The following is a 22,307-nucleotide window of genomic DNA, read 5'->3' on the forward strand; positions in this document are numbered from 1 at the left end:
GAAGTCAGTCAACATCAACATCAACAGTCCTTCGCAGGACACCACTAACCTCGACGATCTACATCTACAAACATCTACTTCACTTACTCGGCTATCTTCTTTAATTCAAGACTACAGTGTGTTACATCGTTGTCGACAAAGCTACAATGGAAAATAGGGAAAAAAAGTTGTACATCGGAAAAGAAAACCATGTCATCAACATAGAAGTGAACAAAAAAATTTCTAACAAACACCGTCAATTTTCGTCAAAATAAAATTTCGTGTATTTTTTCAGTTGTACCTTAAATCCAAAATTTGAGTGGCTGGTGATATGATACTGGTCTGTGATGAAACGGTGAACATTAATTTTGATTATTAAAAAATTATCTACAATGCAATCGTTTGCAATCAATTTCTATATAGCTGCACACCTCTCTATTTAAGCAACATGTTTGTATAACTTGCACAAACGACTATATTGTGGTATGGAAATAAAGCAGTAGACGTAAAGGTACAAAGTACTGAGAAGAGGGGATATACTTCACGAGGCAAATTGTTGTTTTATATTGTATATGATGACAGGTTGCGGTAAGCCATTTCGGCGTTCCTTTGGCCAGAAAACATAATTGACCGGCAGCCATTTCGTTGATCACGTGCACAAGAAGACATAAGTTACATACAAACAAATGGTAAATTTTGTAAATAGCTTTGGCTGATGGCGGACCAATATACTGTTTGATGTCGGCTCTGTGGGCGAACAAATAGCGAAGTTAGATGAGAAAGTGAATTAAAAAACTTTCGAGTCACAAACATATTTTTCAACCTGTCCACGAACGCAACGTCTATGGCTCTAGTTATGTTCGATGTTGTCAATATAATTACATTAGGATGTCTGAAATAAGAAGAAAACAACATTGGGGAAGACTAGGTTTAGCAAATAAACGCATAAATGTAGTTCAAATCAAGACTTCTGTAAATACGTAATTGATAGATAATAAGTATTTGACTGAGCAAAGTTGTCATCAAGCAAGTTTGTTCATGTCATATAAATTTTCGTGCTTTTACTCCCTGTAAAAGCGACAACATTGTAGAGAAAGAAATAATACATAGTTCTAAAGATAGCAAATACCATAGTGAATGGTAAATGTAATATAATAAGGAAGATTGTTTTACTCTTGAACACAATACATAGAGACACATATATATAAGGATTTCCGGTTGTATTTCATAGTTGATACATCTTGACTTACAATTCACTGACTGACAACGTCAATCAAAACATGAACGACTTATTATATAGAATGTAAACGGTCCATATAAAACATCCGTTTCCCAAAAAATTAATGCCATTTCCAACCACCCAATCTTCCTCCAAGAATGAACAAACAGTAAGTTCTTATTAATTGTATTCATACAAATTCTATTAGTTTACATCGAAGTTTCGAATACTTGGCTATCATTTGAAAAATTGTTTTGATTTAGTCAAATTTTATATTACATACGTATGATCTTATTTTAATTACAAAAAATTTCTATGAGAATATCAAGTGTACGCTGCTTGAAATTTTGTGCAAGTTATTTCAAAATAGGTGGCAGAAGTCTCTTTTGGAATACTTGAATTTCTTTTGAAATTCTTCACTAAATTAGAGAGCGAGGGAACTCTCTAGTTTAGTTAGAATATTGTAAAAATCTTTTATGTGCATGTTTTTGTGTTTTGTGCATGTTTATGATCATCTGCAAACACCGAAGAATGGAAGTCGAAAATTTTGTCTTCTCGAAACATGCCTTCTTTAAATTTTAATATCTTCTCCAAAAATAAGTAATAAATATTGGTTTAACTTACTGCAAGAAGCGTTGCTTGACAATGACAGGTTACGGCAATGTGGTTCTGAAAGAAATTGAAGCAAAGAAGATTTGATGAACGATACAAACAAATACATGCTTACATCTCTGTTCTGCTATTCTTGATCTTATCGACCTCTGCATCTGAAAAATACTGAGGAAAAAGTTGCAGTATGATGAAGCAAACAAGCAAACAACTGACAAACAAACACATACCGCAGTCTCAATCTTCATCGTTCAGTGCCATGAATAACTGTAAGAATAATGTTAAAATACAATCATGACAAACTGTAGGAGCATATAAATTTTCAAAAACCAGTGTTTGCAGACGATCTGTCGAAATTTCTATCAAAACTGGTACTTTACGATGATTTCCAGAAAACAGCTGTAAACTGCAAACATTTACAGGAAAGGTTTACTTTTATGGCACAAAAGTTACTGTCAGATTTTTCAAACGAAGTCAATCATCTCCATTGAACATAATGGACAGACGAGCATTCATGACGAGCCCTCAAGTTGGATTCGAAAATTTGGAAACAGTTTCCTCTCCCGAGGAATTATCTTTATGATTGCAATAGTTCTATACAATCATACAAAATAGCTATTTTGGCTAAATCATTTACCAAACATTAGAACATCACCGGAAGTTAAATTTTTTATTGCTTTGTAGACACTGTTATAACATCCCTCAATATTATAACAGTGCAATCATAGGCACAAATAAACCATTAAATATTCAAAGTAGACGGCTAGTCTGACTGGCTCGTGATTATCATTTCGCATAGATGTTGAGTTTAAAGATTTTTGCAATACTCTGCCAGCGTATTGCAATTTCTCTTTTCAACCATGATGATTGATTTAATGTAAATTAGATTTTGTTTTAATTTTACACAAGATATGAGCGCAAGAAGCACTTTATATTAACATGCTCTAAAGCATGTTAACTGATTTGTGCTAACATCTACAAAATTACTCCATGGTATATAGAAGCGCCAGTCAGTTGTTGCACAAGTACAACACATCTCTTTACTACCAAATCCCCCAGTTATTACCAAATCAAGCACGTGTCAGAACTAGGCAATAATCAAACATAAGCTAGCTCTCTGTTGGTCGGTCGAATTATTGATATGGACAATGAAGAAGGATGTTTTGGGTCGAAGGATGATCTGTTTCTTCCGTTAGCAACATCTTGAAGTCAACTTTGTTGTCTAGAAATATAGAATACGAGAGAAATGAATTGATTTTTTCAGTATCGGAAATCATCGCACCATGAACTTATTATGTTCGTTAATAAATCACTAATCACTTTGGTTACTTCTTAGTACTTTAACATGGCTCTCTGATCAAATAATTTAGTATGTTCAGCATCATAAATTATTGTGACACCCTGCTCTTGCGTTCACTTCATTGCCATCTTTTCTTATTATCGTCAGTGATTCTTAACCGTGTACACTTTTAAATTATTTGTTTTAAAATTGAGTTTCTTAGCCTGTGGCTGTCATAGAAAAATGATTTTCTTCTTTTCAACTTCCAATGGCAAAGTTACACAACGAGAAGGTGCTTTTGGTGCTGTCTTTGGTCATACTAGTCTTACAGCACAAGCAAAAGTGATTATTAATTGTGAAACAAGACAGAATAAATGAAGGATTAGAATCAACATGAGCATAAACAAAACAATATTCAAAAGAATTTCCGTTTTCCTGGTCTTTTAGGTCTCATGAGAAAACAAAATTGAATGCATGGTACATACGAATAGAATAAGCATAAACGATAAAACTTTATTTCTTTTTCTCTTCAGAGTTTACACAGAAAGACATGGAAATCTTCTTTCGTTTTTCTCATGTTCTTTTTGTGTTCTTCTTTCAGCTAATGCCTAACACATTTCCTTAAGCCTGTGTAATGGTGTAACTTCGCTCTTTTGAGTGGGTGGGAGGAGCTTTAGGAATAAATTTGCCCATAAAAGCGTGGTGTTATTTTTATGTTGTTTCCTAAGCTGAAAGAAGTATAAAATATTGAAAAGAAGAATATGATTTTGATGTTTTTTCTGTAAACCCTCGAGAGAGTCATAAGCACGCTCGTTGCTTATGCTTGTGATTACGTAGACGTTAATGTTCCAACTTTTGCTTATTGTTTTCTTTAACACTTTATTGACACTTGACACAACATTCAAAAATAGATATATTCTATTCAAACAGTTCATGAAAAAAATTATTGCTTTGTTCAGACAGTTGGATTGGCTGGATTTGAACAGGACGTTCTATACGAGAAGGGATTACGTTGGTTTTATTCAGTTATTTTGGGGATGATTGACGTATTATCATGTACCGTATGTCAAGAAGCATCCTATGGTGATACAGGTGAGCCATCACCCCTCAGATTAAGCTCTAGGATATGTTTGCTACAATGACGGAATCGTTGTAACAAAGTCTTCTGTTCTTACTTCATATGCTTCATCTTGTTTTATACAGTTTTCCAAAATGACTCAACTGTAAATATTGTAAAACAAGCACGATTAAAAGCGTGTATATAAATTTGTAAAAATTTAAGAATTGCCCAAGAATTTGTCCAAACAATTAATTTTTTGAGAAATTTCCAGAAATTTCCTTCAAATAGGCCATTCTTTTCTGAGAAATTTCCTTAGAAATAAGACCACATTTGACCATCGTTATCATGTTAACTACTTCATGTAAAAGTTATATATCGTCTTCCAAGAAAACAACATAACAATTTTTTAATTTTTAAACCTCACAAGCATTCGTTCTCCGCAAGAATATTTCTCTCCACTTATCTGTTGTAAAAGAGTGAAAGACAAATAATATTTTAAAGAACATATGAAGTTTTTTTTGAAAGCTGAAACAAGGTAATAGATATATATGTTATTGTTATGCCTGAGTCTGACTTTGAGTTTCATAGCGGGAAATTGAAACGATATTTATTTTTTATTTCTACATAGCAAAGATATTTAAGTTTTTTTTCCTACACAGCCAATATTGTGAATAATCTTTTGTATAACATCTCTAACTAAAGCAATATCGTTAAAATGGATAAAGTTCAAGAACTTTCTGAAGCACTGCCTTTACCAAGTCAGCCATTCTTAAACGTCGAAGTAAATGAATGCAAAGAAAGGTTAGTTCATAATATGAACAAAGGACTGTATGCAGAAGGATATTGAATTGCATTTCATGTAATAATCTAGTTGAGTGAGTCTGTGTTAGTGAAACCATGCTACAGGTGAAACTAGGTAATGAACAAATCATGTTTTTGTTTTGTAAAGAAACTTGAATAATTTTAATATGTTACTAGATTGACGTCACTGGTCATATGTTGTGCTTCAACAGACTCACTTCTTCAAATACCACTGTGCTGTCAAAACGTGAACAAAACCATTTATTCAATTTGATAATAAGCATTAACATCTTAATAGTATTTACCACTTTATTTTAGCACTATCCCAGAGTATAGAATTATAAAGCTTGTCAAAGACTTTCTTATCAACATGAAAACAATTCATGGCGACTCATGTTTCGTAGAATTTGTTGATCCTTTTTAATGGAACATGTCAAGAGCATAACTATTGTGTATGACACAGATAATTTTTCAACATATGGCAAGGTTATTGACCCTATGATCAGACAATATTTACTTTCGCATGTGTGAGAGTAGGTTGTTCACACCCCCCTGGTATGTCACACATCCCTTTTGTTGAACCCCACGGAAAAAAAATGCAAGAACTCTTAGAGGATTGACTTAGTTTGATAATGAAGATTTACATGAAGTACATATTTCTGTCAAACCTTCATAATTCTTTTAACAGATAATTGATTTGAAAAAGTTATGCTAAAGTATCATGTCTATCAACTTCATGATGGGGGGCATGGATATGAAGAACTTGAGGATGATATATCTGCTCCAGACAACTGGCTTTTGCCTACAGGTGGGTAAATTTTGCCTGCAGGTGGTCAACTCACTTCAGTCCCAGGTCTTTTCGCTTTCACGAGTTATAAGTATTAGCAACTAATACAATTAATTCATCATTTTTTCAGGGCTTGTGGGAAAGCTTGCTCTTTGACTCGGATGTGAAAAATCAGGTTGTTCTTCATAATGAACATTTAATGATTTCTCTCGTGAGCGAAGTTTAAATTGTAGCTTGTTAAGGACGTCTTTAGCGCCGAAATAAGTTAACGTTTAAACAGTTAGCTGTCAAAACGTCAAATAGATTTTTTAAGGATTTTCCTAATTTCTCCTATTTTCCAATGTACATTATGTACTCGGAGTTACTGATCAACGGAGTTACTGATCTGCTAACTTATTAATCTCTAATATTTTCAAAAGGTTTACGCAAGCGATGACATTGTGCACCGTAGTGGTGACAAAGCTTACTTAGTAAACATTAAAATACACATCTCAGCAATTCTAGCGAGTTATATCGATTAAAAAATGTTAAAAATTTTGTTGTTCTAATTTATTTACGAAAGTATATGTCGTGCCATGACTATGATATTTCATGTATCTCATTTTTATCTTATTTTTTTAGTTGCTAAAATATGCGGCAACGACACTTCTCTTCTCCGACAGGTTTGTCGTGTGAAATGAAACTATTGAACTGAAGACTTTTTAGAGAAGCCAAATTGCAAAATCGTTCGTTTTTCCATCTTTTTAAAATCACTCCCAAACAATGACATTTTCAAAGTATATATTAGTCACGTGTTTGAATCATATTTTAGAGGCGTGGATTTCAACATCATCTCGTGAAATAAAGTTACCTTATTGCATGGTAAGTTAGTTTCCTTGGTAACCAGACGTGAGTCCTTGCGTCATCGTCCGTCACGTGTATCTTTTTACGAATCAAATTAGATTCTATTTTTGCGTGTGTTGACTTTGTAACAACTCTCATCTTAACGGAGTAAATCTCTTATCACTCATAACATTCAAGATTGAAAAATCACATATCAAAGTATTGATAAGAATAAGTTAGCTACAATCAGATAGAATGAAACGCGAGAGACGTGATGGTGTTTTAACGAGCCAACTATTAAATGACGTCAAGGCTACCATGTTTGTGTACCGCTGTGACGTCACTCGAAAACAAACAACGAAGCCAATCAAACACCAGCATTTACCACTCATAGTACATCATGTTTGTCTTCACGTGATCTACTGCAAATATCCAGAAGAATGAGTTGAGCTTTTCTTTAAAACTTTCACAGAGCCAACCGGTACTGGTGAAACATCCTTATGCAAGGCGCTTGCTCAAAAATTATCCATACGACTTTCTAAAAGGTAAAAACACTACATTTTATTTTGATGTTACGTAAATCGCAATCCATTACTATCCATGTGTGTAATGCAACTAATATTGCCACGTAATTTTATTGTTATGTCGTGAATTATAAATACAAAGTATAATCCGAAAAAGGTTATATCCGAAAAATGTTGTAAACTCAACATCAAATTTAGAAAACAAGACGATTAAAAATGTAAATATTACACTTTCAATTGTTTTGCTTTGTAACTTTTATTTAAGTTTACAAGATGTTCTTTTTTGGCATTATCTTTTACTTTGTTTTTAATGAAATTGTCGTCTACCTAAGGATTATGAACTATAAATTAAAGTGTGTTTCTACTTTTGAATCCTTAGATTTAACTATGGCCAGCTTATTGAAATAAACATTCACAGTTTATTTTCCGAGGTAGGCATCATTTTGAATAGCTCAAAGCAACATCACCGAGTGCGAAAATCCTCTGGAACCAAAAATTACATTGCCATAAATTTTCCGTGAAACCTTTGTCGTCACCCCCTGTCAATATAAAATGCACGGCTCACATCAAAATATCAGTTCAGAAAACTGACATTTATATACCTGGGATTGAGATGTCGTTGAAGTTAATAAATCTAGTTCCGTATCACAAAATGATCATATCCAATTAAAAAGCATCTGTAATTTAAAATGTACATTGACATTATCTTTCCCTACAAACAGAGTGGAAAGTTAATGATGAAAATGTTTCAGAAAATTCAAGAGTTTATTGACGACAAATAAGCTTTAGTTTGCGTTCTTATCGACGAGGTAAACTTTGCTTAAACATTTCTTTCTTAATGCTCATGGTCAGATAGATGAGAAATCATTTACTATTTGTGTTTCTTGTTTCACAAAATACCCGAAGCACATGTACGCTTGTCGGTAATGTTTAAGGAAAATACCTTTGCTATCCATATCTTTTACTTCTGAAGGTTGAAAGTTTAACATCGGCAAGAAAATCTGCGTTGAACGGACAAGAACCTTCAGATGCCATTCGTGTTGTGAATGCATTTCTCACTCAAATTGACCATATAAAACTGTAAATGCAAAATATAAGCAGAATATGCATTTCGGCGAACATTGCGTTCTCATGGATTTTTTAGTGAACTAAGAGATTGTATTCGGTTATATGAACGGCGAGGCCAGCCGGCAGGGTTGTTGCGTTATGTATTATTTAATAAAATAGAGACTTTGTAGAAAATAGTTCTAAAGATAGCAAATACCATAGTAAATGGTAAAAGTAATATAATAAGTTGATAGTTCTTACAAGAACTGTTGTAAGTAAAGAGCACTAACCCAATAGTTCTAAATTAAACGACACGATGCATTTCGGCAGACTACTCCTCAGGTGTCAACGTCTGCTGAATGAAAATTTACAATCTACCGATATTTATAATGCCAAGACAACAGTCTTTATCAACTTATTATATTACATTTACCATTCACTATGGTATTTGCTATCTTTAGAACTATGTATTATTTCTTTCTCTACAATGTTGTCGCTTTTACAGGGAGTAAAAGCACGAAAATATTTATATGACATGAACAAACTTGCTTGATGACAACTTTGCTCAGTCAAATACTTATTATCTATCAATTACGTATTTACAGAAGTCTTGATTTGAACTACATTTATGCGTTTATTTGCTAAACCTAGTCTTCCCCAATGTTGTTTTCTTCTTATTTCAGACATCCTAATGTAATTATATTGACAACATCGAACATAACTAGAGCCATAGACGTTGCGTTCGTGGACAGGTTGAAAATATGTTTGTGACTCGAAAGTTTTTAATTCACTTTCTCATCTAACTTCGCTATTTGTTCGCCCACAGAGCCGACATCAAACAGTATATTGGTCCGCCATCAGCCAAAGCTATTTACAAAATTTACCATTTGTTTGTATGTAACTTATGTCTTCTTGTGCACGTGATCAACGAAATGGCTGCCGGTCAATTATGTTTTCTGGCCAAAGGAACGCCGAAATGGCTTACCGCAACCTGTCATCATATACAATATAAAACAACAATTTGCCTCGTGAAGTATATCCCTCTTCTCAGTACTTTGTACCTTTACGTCTACTGCTTTATTTCCATACCACAATATAGTCGTTTGTGCAAGTTATACAAACATGTTGCTTAAATAGAGAGGTGTGCAGCTATATAGAAATTGATTGCAAACGATTGCATTGTAGATAATTTTTAATAATCAAAATTAATGTTCACCGTTTCATCACAGACCAGTATCATATCACCAGCCACTCAAATTTTGGATTTAAGGTACAACTGAAAAATACACGAAATTTTATTTTGACGAAAATTGACGGTGTTTGTTAGAAATTTTTTTGTTCACTTCTATGTTGATGACATGGTTTTCTTTTCCGATGTACAACTTTTTTTCCCTATTTTCCATTGTAGCTTTGTCGACAACGATGTAACACACTGTAGTCTTGAATTAAAGAAGATAGCCGAGTAAGTGAAGTAGATGTTTGTAGATGTAGATCGTCGAGGTTAGTGGTGTCCTGCGAAGGACTGTTGATGTTGATGTTGACTGACTTCTTAACAACCTTAGCGGTAGTCATCTTTAGAGTCAGCATCAACAACAACAGTTCTTTTCAGGACTTTACTAACCTGGACGATCTACATCTACAAACATGTAACGATACTCCCATGTTCAAACCTTTCACTTTAAAGTAAAGTGATGTCACAGAGTAAAATAAACATTTCTTGTCTTAGTTTATGGTAAATATTATGTCACCCAGTCTTCATGTTTTCAAGTTAGTATTCTTCTCGTTTTACAAAGAAAACGAAACTACGCCCGGGGGGATTTTCAGAAGTTGTCTGAACCCTGGCAGTATGTTCTAGTTTCTTTTATGAGAAGAATTCTTGTAAAGAAAAAAGACAAATTTTGAAAGGAAAAAAACCCCGTTTTCGGTCCATGCTTCCCGATACCTTCTTAAGCGTAAGGCACTAAAACGCGGCATGTTAACGTTTCGGTAGCAGATTTCGGCCCCTCCACGCTATCCTACTTGGGAGATGCAATAGCAAGCTTCCGCCCATCAGACCCCGAGATCACCTGCGATAGGCTTTGCTCGGGGTACGCAGGAGAGTGCGGTCGCCACCGAAGTGTGGACCCTAAGCCACTGCATACTATATCGCACCCAGCTTCCACTGCTAGTTGACATCTACTATATGAAGCTATAGATTTATATTTATATATACAAAATTTAGAGGCTTACGAAATTTGTGGTATTATTAAAGTCACAACTGCGCATGCCCAGATAATTTCTTTGATAATTTGCGATTAAGTGGGATAATTGCCCCAGATGTAGTGCAAGTACATCTAGTTAGTCGTTGCCATGACTATAAACAATTAGTCGAGTGGGCTGCGCATGCTCGAGCGCATGCGCAGATGATTTCTCCATTAAATTGTTACTAAACATGCTATTTACTTCAAAATCGGGGCTAGTAGATGCAATTGGTCGTTGCCATGACCATGAACATTGGCAGCCAATCAATTTAACTGCGCATGCTCAGTTGAGATCTTTAATAGTTTGTTAATAAGCAAGTTATATACTCCCTAATTGATGCTAGTAAATGTAGTTGGTCGTTTCCATGACTATCAACTCGGACAATTGGTCAAGTGGACTTTGCATGCTTGAGCGTGCTGCGCATGCGCACTGCGCATGCTCAGATGATCTTCTTATATTTTTGTGACCAAGCGATTAATTACTCAGTAAGTGATGAAAATAGGTCCAGCTTGTTGTTGCCATCACTATGAATATGAAAAATTTGTTAAATGACTAAATTCCTCATTATAATTGAAATTTATGATTTCCCAATATGTGACCAAGTGAACCACAGAAGGATGCAAGCTTGTTCTGTTTGTCATTGCCATGATTGTAAACTCGAACAGTTTGTTGAGTTGTTTGTGCATGTTCAGATGAGTTCTCAAATAATTTAGGACTGAGGTTTAAAATATACCGTCTTAATACTTGCAACATAAATAAAATTTAACTTTGTATTACATCTACATTTAAGGCGTAAAGATGTTTTTTCTTTGTTATCGTAGTCAGTAGTTATCAAGTAATGGACCACTCTCAAATAATCACGAATATTGGTTGACTTTTGGTTAGGTTTCTTTGGGAGGCCCTTCTCCTTTGAACTTGCAAGGAGCAGTCAAGCGTCTCACTGTGATAAACCTACGAAGTATTCTTTCTCTCATTTTCTTGTTTAGAAAAAGTTATCAACTAAGTGGTCGAACTCTTCGTAAACTACCATTCCTTGCACATGCGCTGTATTCGAAAGTAAGTAATACGAATTAAAGCCTTCACCCGTGTTCTTTGTTGTACATGCATGTACTTATATTGTCCCTCAAACCTACGTAATAGGCACAAACGATAACCTCAGAAGAGTTTTTGAATAATCTTTCAATGATTGTTGACAAGCAGTTCAAAGAAAAGAGAATCTTTGCTCAGTTGGTGAAGAAAAAGCGTGCAAGCGTGATCTTTTAACGATTGTATACTTTTATACATTCATAGAAATCTTTGGATATGCTTTGTTGAAGATTAAGATTTTTTTATTGCTCAATTTAAGTCAATTTGGTAAGATAGATCACAAAGTTTGCTAATTTATATTGGTACTTTGAGACTCCTTACATGACGTTTCCCCAACACACCCGAGGTCAAATGCAGCAATGTGTATAGTTCGTTATTGAGGAAAATGTGTAGATTATTTTAAATAGGGAAGGATATTTATACGATATAGTTAATTGCAACTGTTTAATTTCAACGTATGTTTACATTAAATTACATCCTTAAGCCAACTTTACTAATATTGATCGCTATTTTCATGTTATACATCTATAATCATCTTGTTAAAGATTTGAAGCTTTGCTGCGATAATACAGGTTTGTACAGCTATCTCATCTTTGTTTGTTGCCTGCCTGATAGCATGTCGACTCCGGGGACCAGATTTTTTATCGTGATTTATATGACATTATAGATTGTCGTACGTCTATCTAATATCTTGAGTATAAACGATATGTTTTTGAAAGATGAGTTTACATATACTCTAGCGTAGTGTCTTCATCAGGAGTGATCTGATGTTGAAACTTGAGTCTTTATATACTCCAGTCTAGTGTCTTCATCAGGAGTGATCTGATGTTGAAACTTGAGTCCTTATATACTCCAGTCTAGTTTTCATCAGGAGTGATCTGATGTTGAAACTTGAGTCCTTATATACTCCAGTCTATGTTTCATCAGGAGTGATCTGATGTTGAATCTTGAGTCCTTATATACTCCAGTCTTATGTTTTCATCAGGAGTGATCTGATGTTGAATCTTGAGTCCTTATATACTCCAGTCTAGTGTCTTCATCAGGAGTGATCTGATGTTGAAACTTTAGTCCTTATATACTCCAGTCTAGTGTCTTCATCAGGAGTGATCTGATGTTGAAACTTGAGTCCTTATATACTCCAGTCTAGTGTTTTCATCAGGAGTGATCTGATGTTGAATCTTGAGTCCTTATATACTCCAGTCTAGTGTCTTCATCAGGAGTGATCTGATGTTGAAACTTGAGTCCTTATATACTCCAGTCTAGTGTCTTCATCAGGAGTGATCTGATGTTGAAACTTGAGTCCTTATATACTCCAGTCTAGTGTCTTCATCAGGAGTGATCTGATGTTGAAACTTGAGTCCTTATATACTCCAGTCTAGTGTCTTCATCAGGAGTGATCTGATGTTGAAACTTGAGTCCTTATATACTCCAGTCTTATGTTTCTCATCAGGAGTGATCTGATGTTGAATCTTGAGTCCTTATATACTCCAGTCTTATGTTTTCATCAGGAGTGATCTGATGTTGAATCTTGAGTCCTTATATACTCCAGTCTAGTGTCTTCATCAGGAGTGATCTGATGTTGAAACTTGAGTCCTTATATACTCCAGTCTAGTGTCTTCATCAGGAGTGATCTGATGTTGAAACTTGAGTCCTATATACTCCAGTCTTATGTTTCATCAGGAGTGATCTGATGTTGAATCTTGAGTCCTATATACTCCAGTCTAGTGTCATCAGGAGTGATCTGATGTTGAATCTTGAGTCCTTATATACTCCAGTCTAGTGTCTTCATCAGGAGTGATCTGATGTTGAATCTTGAGTCTTATATACTCCAGTCTAGTGTTTATCAGGAGTGATCTGATGTTGAATCTTGAGTCCTTATATACTCCAGTCTAGTGTCTTCATCAGGAGTGATCTGATGTTGAATCTTATATACTTCATCAGGAGTGATCTGATGTTGAAACTTGAATACTCCAGTCTTATGTTTATCAGGAGTGATCTGATGTTGAATCTTGAGTCCTTATATCCAGTCTAGTGTCTTCATCAGGAGTGATCTGATGTTGAAACTTGAGTCCTATATACTCCAGTCTTATGTTTCATCAGGAGTGATCTGATGTTGAATCTTGAGTCCTTATATACCCAGTCTAGTGTCATAGTGATCTGATGTTGAAACTTAGTCTTATATACTCCAGTCTAGTGTCTTCATCAGGAGTGATCTGATGTTGAAACTTGAGTCCTTATATAGTCTTATGTTTTCAGTAATGTTGAGTTCTTATATACTCCAGTCTAGTGTTTCATCAGGAGTGATCTGATGTTGAATCTTGAGTCTTATATACTCCAGTCTTATGATCAGATCTGATGTTGAATCTTGAGTCATACTCCAGTCTAGTGTCTTCATCAGGAGTGATCTGATGTTGAAACTTGAGTCCTTATACTCAGTCTAGTGTCTTCATCAGGAGATGTTGAAAGTTGAGTCTTCCAGTCATCAGAGTGATCTGAGTCGTTATATACTCCAGTCTAGTGTCTTCATCAGGAGTGATCTGATGTTGAATCTTGAGTATACTCCAGACTAATGTCTTCATCTGGAGTGATCTGACGTTGAATCTTGAGTTTACTCCAGTCTATTCATCAGGAGTGATCTGATGTTGAATCTTGAGTCTTTATATACTCCAGTCTTATGTTTTCATCAGAGTGATCTGATGTTGAATCTTGAGTCCTTATACTCCAGTCTTATGTTTTCATCAAGAGTGATCTTTTATTGAAACTTTCGCTAGTGTTATTTAACCATGTTATCTAAAATACATAGTCCATTTTGTATTTGTGTTTCCACTTGTTTTCTTTAATGTTTTAAAATAATGTTCTTGACAGCAGAGAATTATTCTCATTATGATTTGGTCGTTGGAATATATCGCGGCAACTTTGATTTGAGGCAAAGTTTACGTGAATCATGGGTTGGCTATGCAAGACGACATTCATCTCTAAATAAAAGGTAAGCACAAAACACTGAATTTTCTTGAGGGTAGCTGTAGTGTTTTTGTATTCAATTAGAGCTACTTAGCGTGTGAAACAGCAAACACAATATTTGTGAAGGTAAAGTGTAGAACAGTGTTTCAAATTGGCCTGTCGCGTTTACAACGAATTTCTTCAATACCAGAGAACGTTTACAACGTATTTCTTCAATACCAGAGAACGTTTACAAAGTATTTCTTCAATACCAGAGAACGTTTACAACGTATTTCTTCAATACCAGAGAACGTTTACAAAGTATTTCTTCAATACCAGAGAACGTTTACAACGTATTTCTTCAATACCAGAGAACGTTTACAACGTATGTCTTCAATATCAGAGAACGTTTACAACGTATTTTTCAATACCAAAGAACGTTTACAAAGTATGTCTTCAATACCAGAGAACGTTTACAACGTATTTCTTCTATACCAGGGAACGTTTACAAAGTATGTCTTCAATACCAGAGAACGTTTACAACGTATGTCTTCAATATCAGAGAACGTTTACAACGTATTTTTTCAATACCAGAGAACGTTTACAAAGTATGTCTTCAATACCAGAGAACGTTTACAACGTATTTCTTCAATACCAGAGAACGTTTACAACGTATTTCTTCAATACCAGAGAACGTTTACAACGTATTTCTTCTATACCAGAGAACGTTTACAACGTATTTTTCAATACCAGAGAACGAAACGTATTTCTTCAATACCAGAGAACGTTTACAACGTATTTCTTTCCAGAGAACGTTTACAACGTATTTCTTCTATACCAGAGAACGTTTACAACGTATTTCTTCAATACCAGAGAACGTTTACAACGTATTTCTTCAATACCAGAGAACGTTTACAACGTATTTCTTCTATACCAGAGAACGTTTACAACGTATTTCTTCAATACCAGAGAACGTTTACAACGTATTTCTTCTATACCAGAGAACGTTTACAACGTATTTCTTCAATACCAGAGAACGTTTACAACGTATTTCTTCAATACCAGAGAACGTTTACAAAGTATTTCTTCAATACCAGAGAACGTTTACAACGTATTTCTTCAATACCAGAGAACGTTTAAAACGTATTTCTTCAATACCAGAGAACGTTTACAACGTATTTCTTCAATACCAGAGAACGTTTACAACGTATTTCTTCAATACCAGAGAACGTTTACAACGTATGTCTTCAATACCAGAGAACGTTTACAACGTATTTCTTCAATACCAGAGAACGTTTACAACGTATTTCTTCAATACCAGAGAACGTTAACAACGTATTTCTTCAATACCAGAGAACGTTTACAACGTATTTCTTCAATACCAGAGAACGTTTACAACGTATTTCTTCAATACCAGAGACTTCAAATAACTAACTAATACTCACATCAAAGTCCCATCCGATAGATCCACTGTGAAAATATCTCAAATTTTCTTCATTTGGTCGTTTGTAAGCAATTACTTCATTTTCGTAGTCTAAACATCAATATGACAAACATATAAACACGTTTGATCATGCACTCGTTCCAGCCTCTATGACGGTAAAATCTCCATGAGAGATAGCAACACATATTTCCATCAAGACTGTCTGATCTTCGCTACAAATACATACAGCAATGATAAATTCGCAGCAGTGGCTGATTAATAATTACGGAGCATGTAGGCTAAGGCAAAATTACGAGGCCTGGTGATATTTAATTCCTCCACTAAGCTCAGTCTCTTGACAACGTTCGCGTTCTTTACGTTCCTTTGCCTTTGCATTTCCTAGCTTGCGTTTGTAACACATAGTGTGAACGATACAAAAGAAATTAATAGTTCAAAATAAACTTTAAAAATTATCAAAACAGTCTGCAGAAATAGGGAAATCCTCGTCAGTTCTTAGCCTCGCGCATTTAAACACTAGATGGTACGAAAGTCTTTTTCGTCGATATTCAATCGCACGTACGGTTTTCAACATCATAAATGGTCTAAAAACGGCACTTTTAGCAAGTTCCAAGCAGCAAAAAGTAAAAACTAACAATGTCTTGGTTTACTTTTCGTAATGAGTAATCCGCAACTGATTAACTTTAAATATCACATGTATAGTAGGTTATGTTCGACGTTTGTAAATATGTGCCTCGTTAGTTTATCGCCTGCATCGAGATTCCAATGTCATATTGTTTTATATCGGCTTTTCCAGGCGCCAAACCTCACAACTATCAAATCAAAAGTAAATTTTCAAACTTGGAGATTCGATTTTCTTTCTTTCGCATTTGTAAGGATCAATCCTGAACTCTGGAGGAACGTAACATGCATTATTTGAAACGATGAACTTCACCAACACTCTAAAACAACAATGGAATAGTAACCAACACTTTATTTTTTCAGATTTAGTCATTCTACTTAGTTATATCACTGGTACAATTTTTTTTTTGCGACAGAAACGGTTGTTGGGAACTCTGGCCAAGAAAACCACAGCAAAGAAAGGGATATTTTAGGCAAGTGTACCGTGAACCGTTATTTCTTGTGAATATTCGAGTTTAGCCTCAATACAATGACGTTAGTCAACACAGTTAAATTTATCATATGACAAAGAATGCAGTTTGCATGAGTTGTTCTTGTGTAGAACAAACTGATAAACGAAACTAAAGACCTTACTGTTGGTATATTCAATAGGCCATCATAGAAACGCACAACGCTACACTACTTAAAGAATGGCGGTCAGCTAAAATGTCCAATTCGATTCTACGTAGATCTGACAATTGCTAAAACGTTACTCATATCGGTAATCAGATTAGTTTACCAAACATTTCACTGGTATTGAAAACATACGTTGTAAACGTTCTCTGGTATTGAAGAAATACGTTGTAAACGTATTGAAGAAATACTTTGTAAACGCTCTCTGGTATTGAAGAAATACGTTGTAAACGTTCTCTGGTATTGAAGACATACGTTGTAAACGTTCTCTGGTATTGAAGAAATACGTTGTAAACGTTCTCTGGTATTGAAGAAATACGTTGTAAACGTTCTCTGGTATTGAAGAAATACGTTGTAAACGTTCTCTGGTATTGAAGAAATACGTTGTAAACGTTCTCTGGTATTGAAGAAATACGTTGTTAACGTTCTCTGGTATTGAAGAAATACGTTGTAAACGTTCTCTGGTATTGAAGAAATACGTTGTAAACGTTCTCTGGTATTGAAGAAATACGTTGTAAACGTTCTCTGGTATTGAAGAAATACGTTGTAAACGTTCTCTGGTATTGAAGAAATACGTTGTAAACGTTCTCTGGTATTGAAGAAATACGTTTTAAACGTTCTCTGGTATTGAAGAAATACGTTGTAAACGTTCTCTGGTATTGAAGAAATACGTTGTAAACGTTCTCTGGTATTGAAGAAATACGTTGTAAACGTTCTCTGGTATTGAAGAAATACGTTTTAAACGTTCTCTGGTATTGAAGAAATACGTTGTAAACGTTCTCTGGTATTGAAGAAATACTTTGTAAACGTTCTCTGGTATTGAAGAAATACGTTGTAAACGTTCTCTGGTATTGAAGAAATACGTTGTAAACGTTCTCTGGTATTGAAAAATACGTTGTAAACGTTCTCTGGTATTGAAGAAATACGTTGTAAACGTTCTCTGGTATTGAAGAAATACGTTGTAAACGTTCTCTGGTATTGAAGAAATACGTTTTAAACGTTCTCTGGTATTGAAGAAATACGTTGTAAACGTTCTCTGGTATTGAAGAAATACTTTGTAAACGTTCTCTGGTATTGAAGAAATACGTTGTAAACGTTCTCTGGTATTGAAGAAATACGTTGTAAACGTTCTCTGGTATTGAAAAATACGTTGTAAACGTTCTCTGGTATAGAAGAAATACGTTGTAAACGTTCTCTGGTATTGAAGAAATACGTTGTAAACGTTCTCTGGTATAGAAGAAATACGTTGTAAACGTTCTCTGGTATTGAAGAAATACGTTGTAAACGTTCTCTGGTATTGAAGAAATACGTTGTAAACGTTCTCTGGTATAGAAGAAATACGTTGTAAACGTTCTCTGGTATGAAAGAAATACGTTGTAAACGTTCTCTGGTATTGAAGAAATACGTTGTAAACGTTCTCTGGTATTGAAGAAATACGTTGTAAACGTTCTCTGGTATAGAAGAAATACGTTGTAAACGTTCTCTGGTATTGAAGAAATACGTTGTAAACGTTCTCTGGTATTGAAGAAATACGTTGTAAACGTTCTCTGGTATTGAAGACATACTTTGTAAACGTTCTCTGGTATTGAATAAATACGTTGTAAACGTTCTCTGATATTGAAGACATACGTTGTAAACGTTCTCTGGTATTGAAGACATACTTTGTAAACGTTCCCTGGTATAGAAGAAATACGTTGTAAACGTTCTCTGGTATTGAAGACATACTTTGTAAACGTTCTTGGTATTGAAAAATACGTTGTAAACGTTCTCTGATATTGAAGACATACGTTGTAAACGTTCTCTGGTATTGAAGAAATACGTTGTAAACGTTCTCTGGTATTGAAGAAATACTTTGTAAACGTTCTCTGGTATTGAAGAAATACGTTGTAAACGTTCTCTGGTATTGAAGAAATACTTTGTAAACGTTCTCTGGTATTGAAGAAATACGTTGTAAACGTTCTCTGGTATTAAAGAAATTCGTTGTAAACGCGACAGGCCAATTTGAAACACTGTGCTACACTTTACCTTCACAAATATTGTGTTTGCTGTAACGTTTCACACGCTAAGTAGCTCTAATTGAATACAAAAAACACTACAGCTACCCTCAAGAAAATTCAGTGTTTTCCCTGTGCTACCTTTTATTTAGAGATGAATGTCGTCTTGCATAGCCAACCCATGATTCACGTAAACTTTGCCTCAAATCAAAGTTGCCGCGCGATGAAAGTATTCCAACAACCAAATCATAATGAGAATAATTCTCTGCTGTCAAGAACATTATTTTAAAACATTAAAGAAAACAAGTGGAAACACAAATACAAAAATGGACTATGTAGGATAAATTTTTTAGATAACATGGTTAAATAACACTAGCGAAAGTTTCAATAAAAGATCACTCTTGATGAAAACATAAGACTGGAGTATATAAGGACTCAAGATTCAACATCAGATCACTCCTGATGAAAACATAAGACTGGAGTATATAAGACTCAAGATTCAACATCAGATCACTCCTGATGAAGACACTAGACTGGAGTATATAAGGACTCAAGATTCAACATCAGATCACTCCAGATGAAGACATTAGTCTGGAGTATATAAGGACTCAAGATTCAACATCAGATCACTCCTGATGAAGACACTAGACTGGAGTATATAACGACTCAAGATTCAACATCAGATCACTCCTGATGAAAACATAAGACTGGAGTATATATGGACTCAAATTTCAACATCAGATCACTCCTGATGAAGACACTAGACTGGAGTATATAAGGACTCAAGTTTCAACATCAGATCACTCCTGATGAAGACACTAGACTGGAGTATATAAAGACTCAAGTTTCAACATCAGATCACTCCTGATGAAGACACTAGACTGGAGTATATAAGGACTCAAGATTCAACATCAGATCACTCCTGATGAAAACATAAGACTGGAGTATATAAGGACTCAAGATTTAACATCAGATCACTCCTGATGAAGACACTACACTGGAGTATATAAGGACTCAAGATTCAACATCAGATCACTCCTGATGAAAACATAAGACTGGAGTATATAAGGACTCAAGTTTCAACATCAGATCACTCCTGATGAAGACATTAGACTGGAGTATATAAGGACTAAAGTTTCAACATCAGATCACTCCTGATGAAGACACTAGACTGGAGTATATAAGGACTCAAGATTCAACATCAGATCACTCCTGATGAAAACACTAGACTGGAGTATATAAGGACTCAAGTTTCAACATCAGATCACTCCTGATGAAGACACTAGACTGGAGTATATAAGGACTAAAGTTTCAACATCAGATCACTCCTGATGAAGACACTAGACTGGAGTATATAAGGACTCAAGATTCAACATCAGATCACTCCTGATGAAAACATAAGACTGGAGTATATAAGGACTCAAGATTCAACATCAGATCACTCCTGATGAAAACATAAGACTGGAGTATATAAGGACTCAAGTTTCAACATCAGATCACTCCTGATGAAGACACTAGACTGGAGTATATAAGGACTCAAGTTTCAACATCAGATCACTCCTGATGAAGACACTAGACTGGAGTATATAAAGACTCAAGTTTCAACATCAGATCACTCCTAATGAAGACACTACGCTAGAGTATATGTAAACTCATCTTTCAAAAACATATCGTTTATACTCAAGATATTAGATAGACGTACGACAATCTATAATGTCATATAAATCACGATAAAAAATCTGGTCCCCGGAGTCGACATGCTATCAGGCAGGCAACAAACAAAGATGAGATAGCTGTACAAACCTGTATTATCGCAGCAAAGCTTCAAATCTTTAACAAGATGATTATATATGTTTGTAAATGATGATCGTCCAGGTTAATAAAGTCCTGAGAAGAGAGGTAGTCATCTTCAGTTTTGACTCTGAAGATGACTACCGCTAAGGTTGTCGAAACGTCAGTCAACAACATCAAAAACAGTCCTTCTCAGGACTTTATAAACCTGGACGATCATCATTTACAAACATATAACGATACTCCCGGGTTCAAACCATTTACTTTATTAAGATGATTATAGATGTATAACATGAAAATAGCGATCAATATTAGTAAAGTTGGCTTAAGGATGTAATTTAATGTAAACATACGTTGAAATTAAACAGTTGCAATTAACTATATCGTATAAATATCCTTCCCTATTTAAAATAATCTACACATTTTCCTCAATAACGAACTATACACATTGCTGCATTTGACCTCGGGTGTGTTGGGGAAACGTCATGTAAGGAGTCTCAAAGTACCAATATAAATTAGCAAACTTTGTGATCTATCTTACCAAATTGACTTAAATTGAGCAATAAAAAAATCTTAATCTTCAACAAAGCATATCCAAAAGATTTCTATGAATGTATAAAAAGTATACAATCGTTAAAAAGATCACGCTTGCACGCTTTTTTTCACCAACTGAGCAAAGATTCTCTTTTCTTTGAACTGCTTGTCAACAATCATTGAAAGATTATTCAAAACTCTTCTGAGGTTATCGTTTGTGCCTATTACGTAGGTTTGAGGGACAATATAAGTACATGCATGTACAACAAAGAACACGGGTGAAGGCTTTAATTCGTATTACTTACTTTCGAATACAGCGCATGTGCAAGGAATGGTAGTTTACGAAGAGTTCGACCACTTAGTTGATAACTTTTCTAAACAAGAAAATGAGAGAAAGAATACTTCGTAGGTTTATCACAGTGAGACGCTTGACTGCTCCTTGCAAGTTCAAAAGGAGAAGGGCCTCCCAAAGAAACCTAACCAAAAGTCAACCAATATTCGTGATTATTTGAGAGTGGTCCATTACTTGATAACTACTGACTACGATAACAAAGAAAAAACATCTTTACGCCTTAAATGTAGATGTAATACAAAGTTAAATTTTATTTATGTTGCAAGTATTAAGACGGTATATTTTAAACCTCAGTCCTAAATTATTTGAGAACTCATCTGAACATGCACAAACAACTCAACAAACTGTTCGAGTTTACAATCATGGCAATGACAAACAGAACAAGCTTGCATCCTTCTGTGGTTCACTTGGTCACATATTGGGAAATCATAAATTTCAATTATAATGAGGAATTTAGTCATTTAACAAATTTTTCATATTCATAGTGATGGCAACAACAAGCTGGACC

The 22,307-nt window shown here is 34.8% G+C and overlaps 2 protein-coding genes, 1 long non-coding RNA gene and 1 pseudogene across 7 annotated transcripts; 2 read left to right on the forward strand and 2 right to left on the reverse strand.

Moving 5' to 3' along the window:
- On the reverse strand, positions 1-1,024 carry LOC124459034 (pachytene checkpoint protein 2 homolog). 2 transcript variants are annotated; one of them, XM_047008605.1, is made up of 4 exons: positions 803-1,024; positions 660-726; positions 281-321; positions 5-141 (listed from the first exon to the last, which is right to left on the reverse strand). In XM_047008605.1, exons 1-4 carry the CDS (start codon positions 892-894, stop codon positions 84-86), a joined length of 258 nt encoding a protein of 85 aa, XP_046864561.1. In that variant the 5' UTR covers positions 895-1,024; the 3' UTR covers positions 5-83. The 2 variants fall into 2 exon arrangements, 1 of the variants encoding a protein (XP_046864561.1); XR_006953374.1 differs by lacking the exon at positions 281-321 and having other exon boundaries at positions 1-141.
- Positions 1,025-4,694: 3,670 nt separating this feature from the next.
- On the forward strand, positions 4,695-5,337 carry LOC124459036. Of its 2 annotated transcripts, none has more exons than XR_006953377.1 (2): positions 4,695-4,947; positions 5,018-5,337. It is a non-coding gene; the product is annotated as an uncharacterized LOC124459036 (long non-coding RNA). The 2 variants fall into 2 exon arrangements; XR_006953376.1 differs by having other exon boundaries at positions 5,125-5,337.
- A 318-nt stretch (positions 5,338-5,655) lies between these two features.
- Positions 5,656-11,631, forward strand: LOC124459022 (annotated as a pseudogene).
- A 4,178-nt stretch (positions 11,632-15,809) lies between these two features.
- LOC124459028 (UDP-GalNAc:beta-1,3-N-acetylgalactosaminyltransferase 2-like) lies at positions 15,810-21,571 on the reverse strand. 3 transcript variants are annotated; one of them, XM_047008596.1, is made up of 5 exons: positions 21,195-21,571; positions 20,926-20,970; positions 19,264-19,387; positions 16,676-16,776; positions 15,810-15,928 (listed from the first exon to the last, which is right to left on the reverse strand). In XM_047008596.1, the coding sequence occupies exons 1-5, from the start codon at positions 21,262-21,264 to the stop codon at positions 15,825-15,827; spliced, it is 444 nt and encodes a 147-aa protein (XP_046864552.1). In that variant the 5' UTR covers positions 21,265-21,571; the 3' UTR covers positions 15,810-15,824. The 3 variants fall into 3 exon arrangements, 2 of the variants coding, with proteins under 2 accessions (XP_046864552.1, XP_046864550.1); XM_047008594.1 differs by having other exon boundaries at positions 19,264-19,390; XR_006953371.1 differs by lacking the exon at positions 15,810-15,928 and having other exon boundaries at positions 16,477-16,776; positions 20,926-20,952; positions 21,455-21,571.
- Positions 21,572-22,307: the final 736 nt, after the last annotated feature.

The sequence above is a fragment of the Xenia sp. Carnegie-2017 genome, unplaced genomic scaffold (assembly GCF_021976095.1).
Source record: "Xenia sp. Carnegie-2017 unplaced genomic scaffold, XeniaSp_v1 HiC_scaffold_63, whole genome shotgun sequence".
Taxonomy (NCBI): domain Eukaryota; kingdom Metazoa; phylum Cnidaria; class Anthozoa; order Malacalcyonacea; family Xeniidae; genus Xenia; species Xenia sp. Carnegie-2017.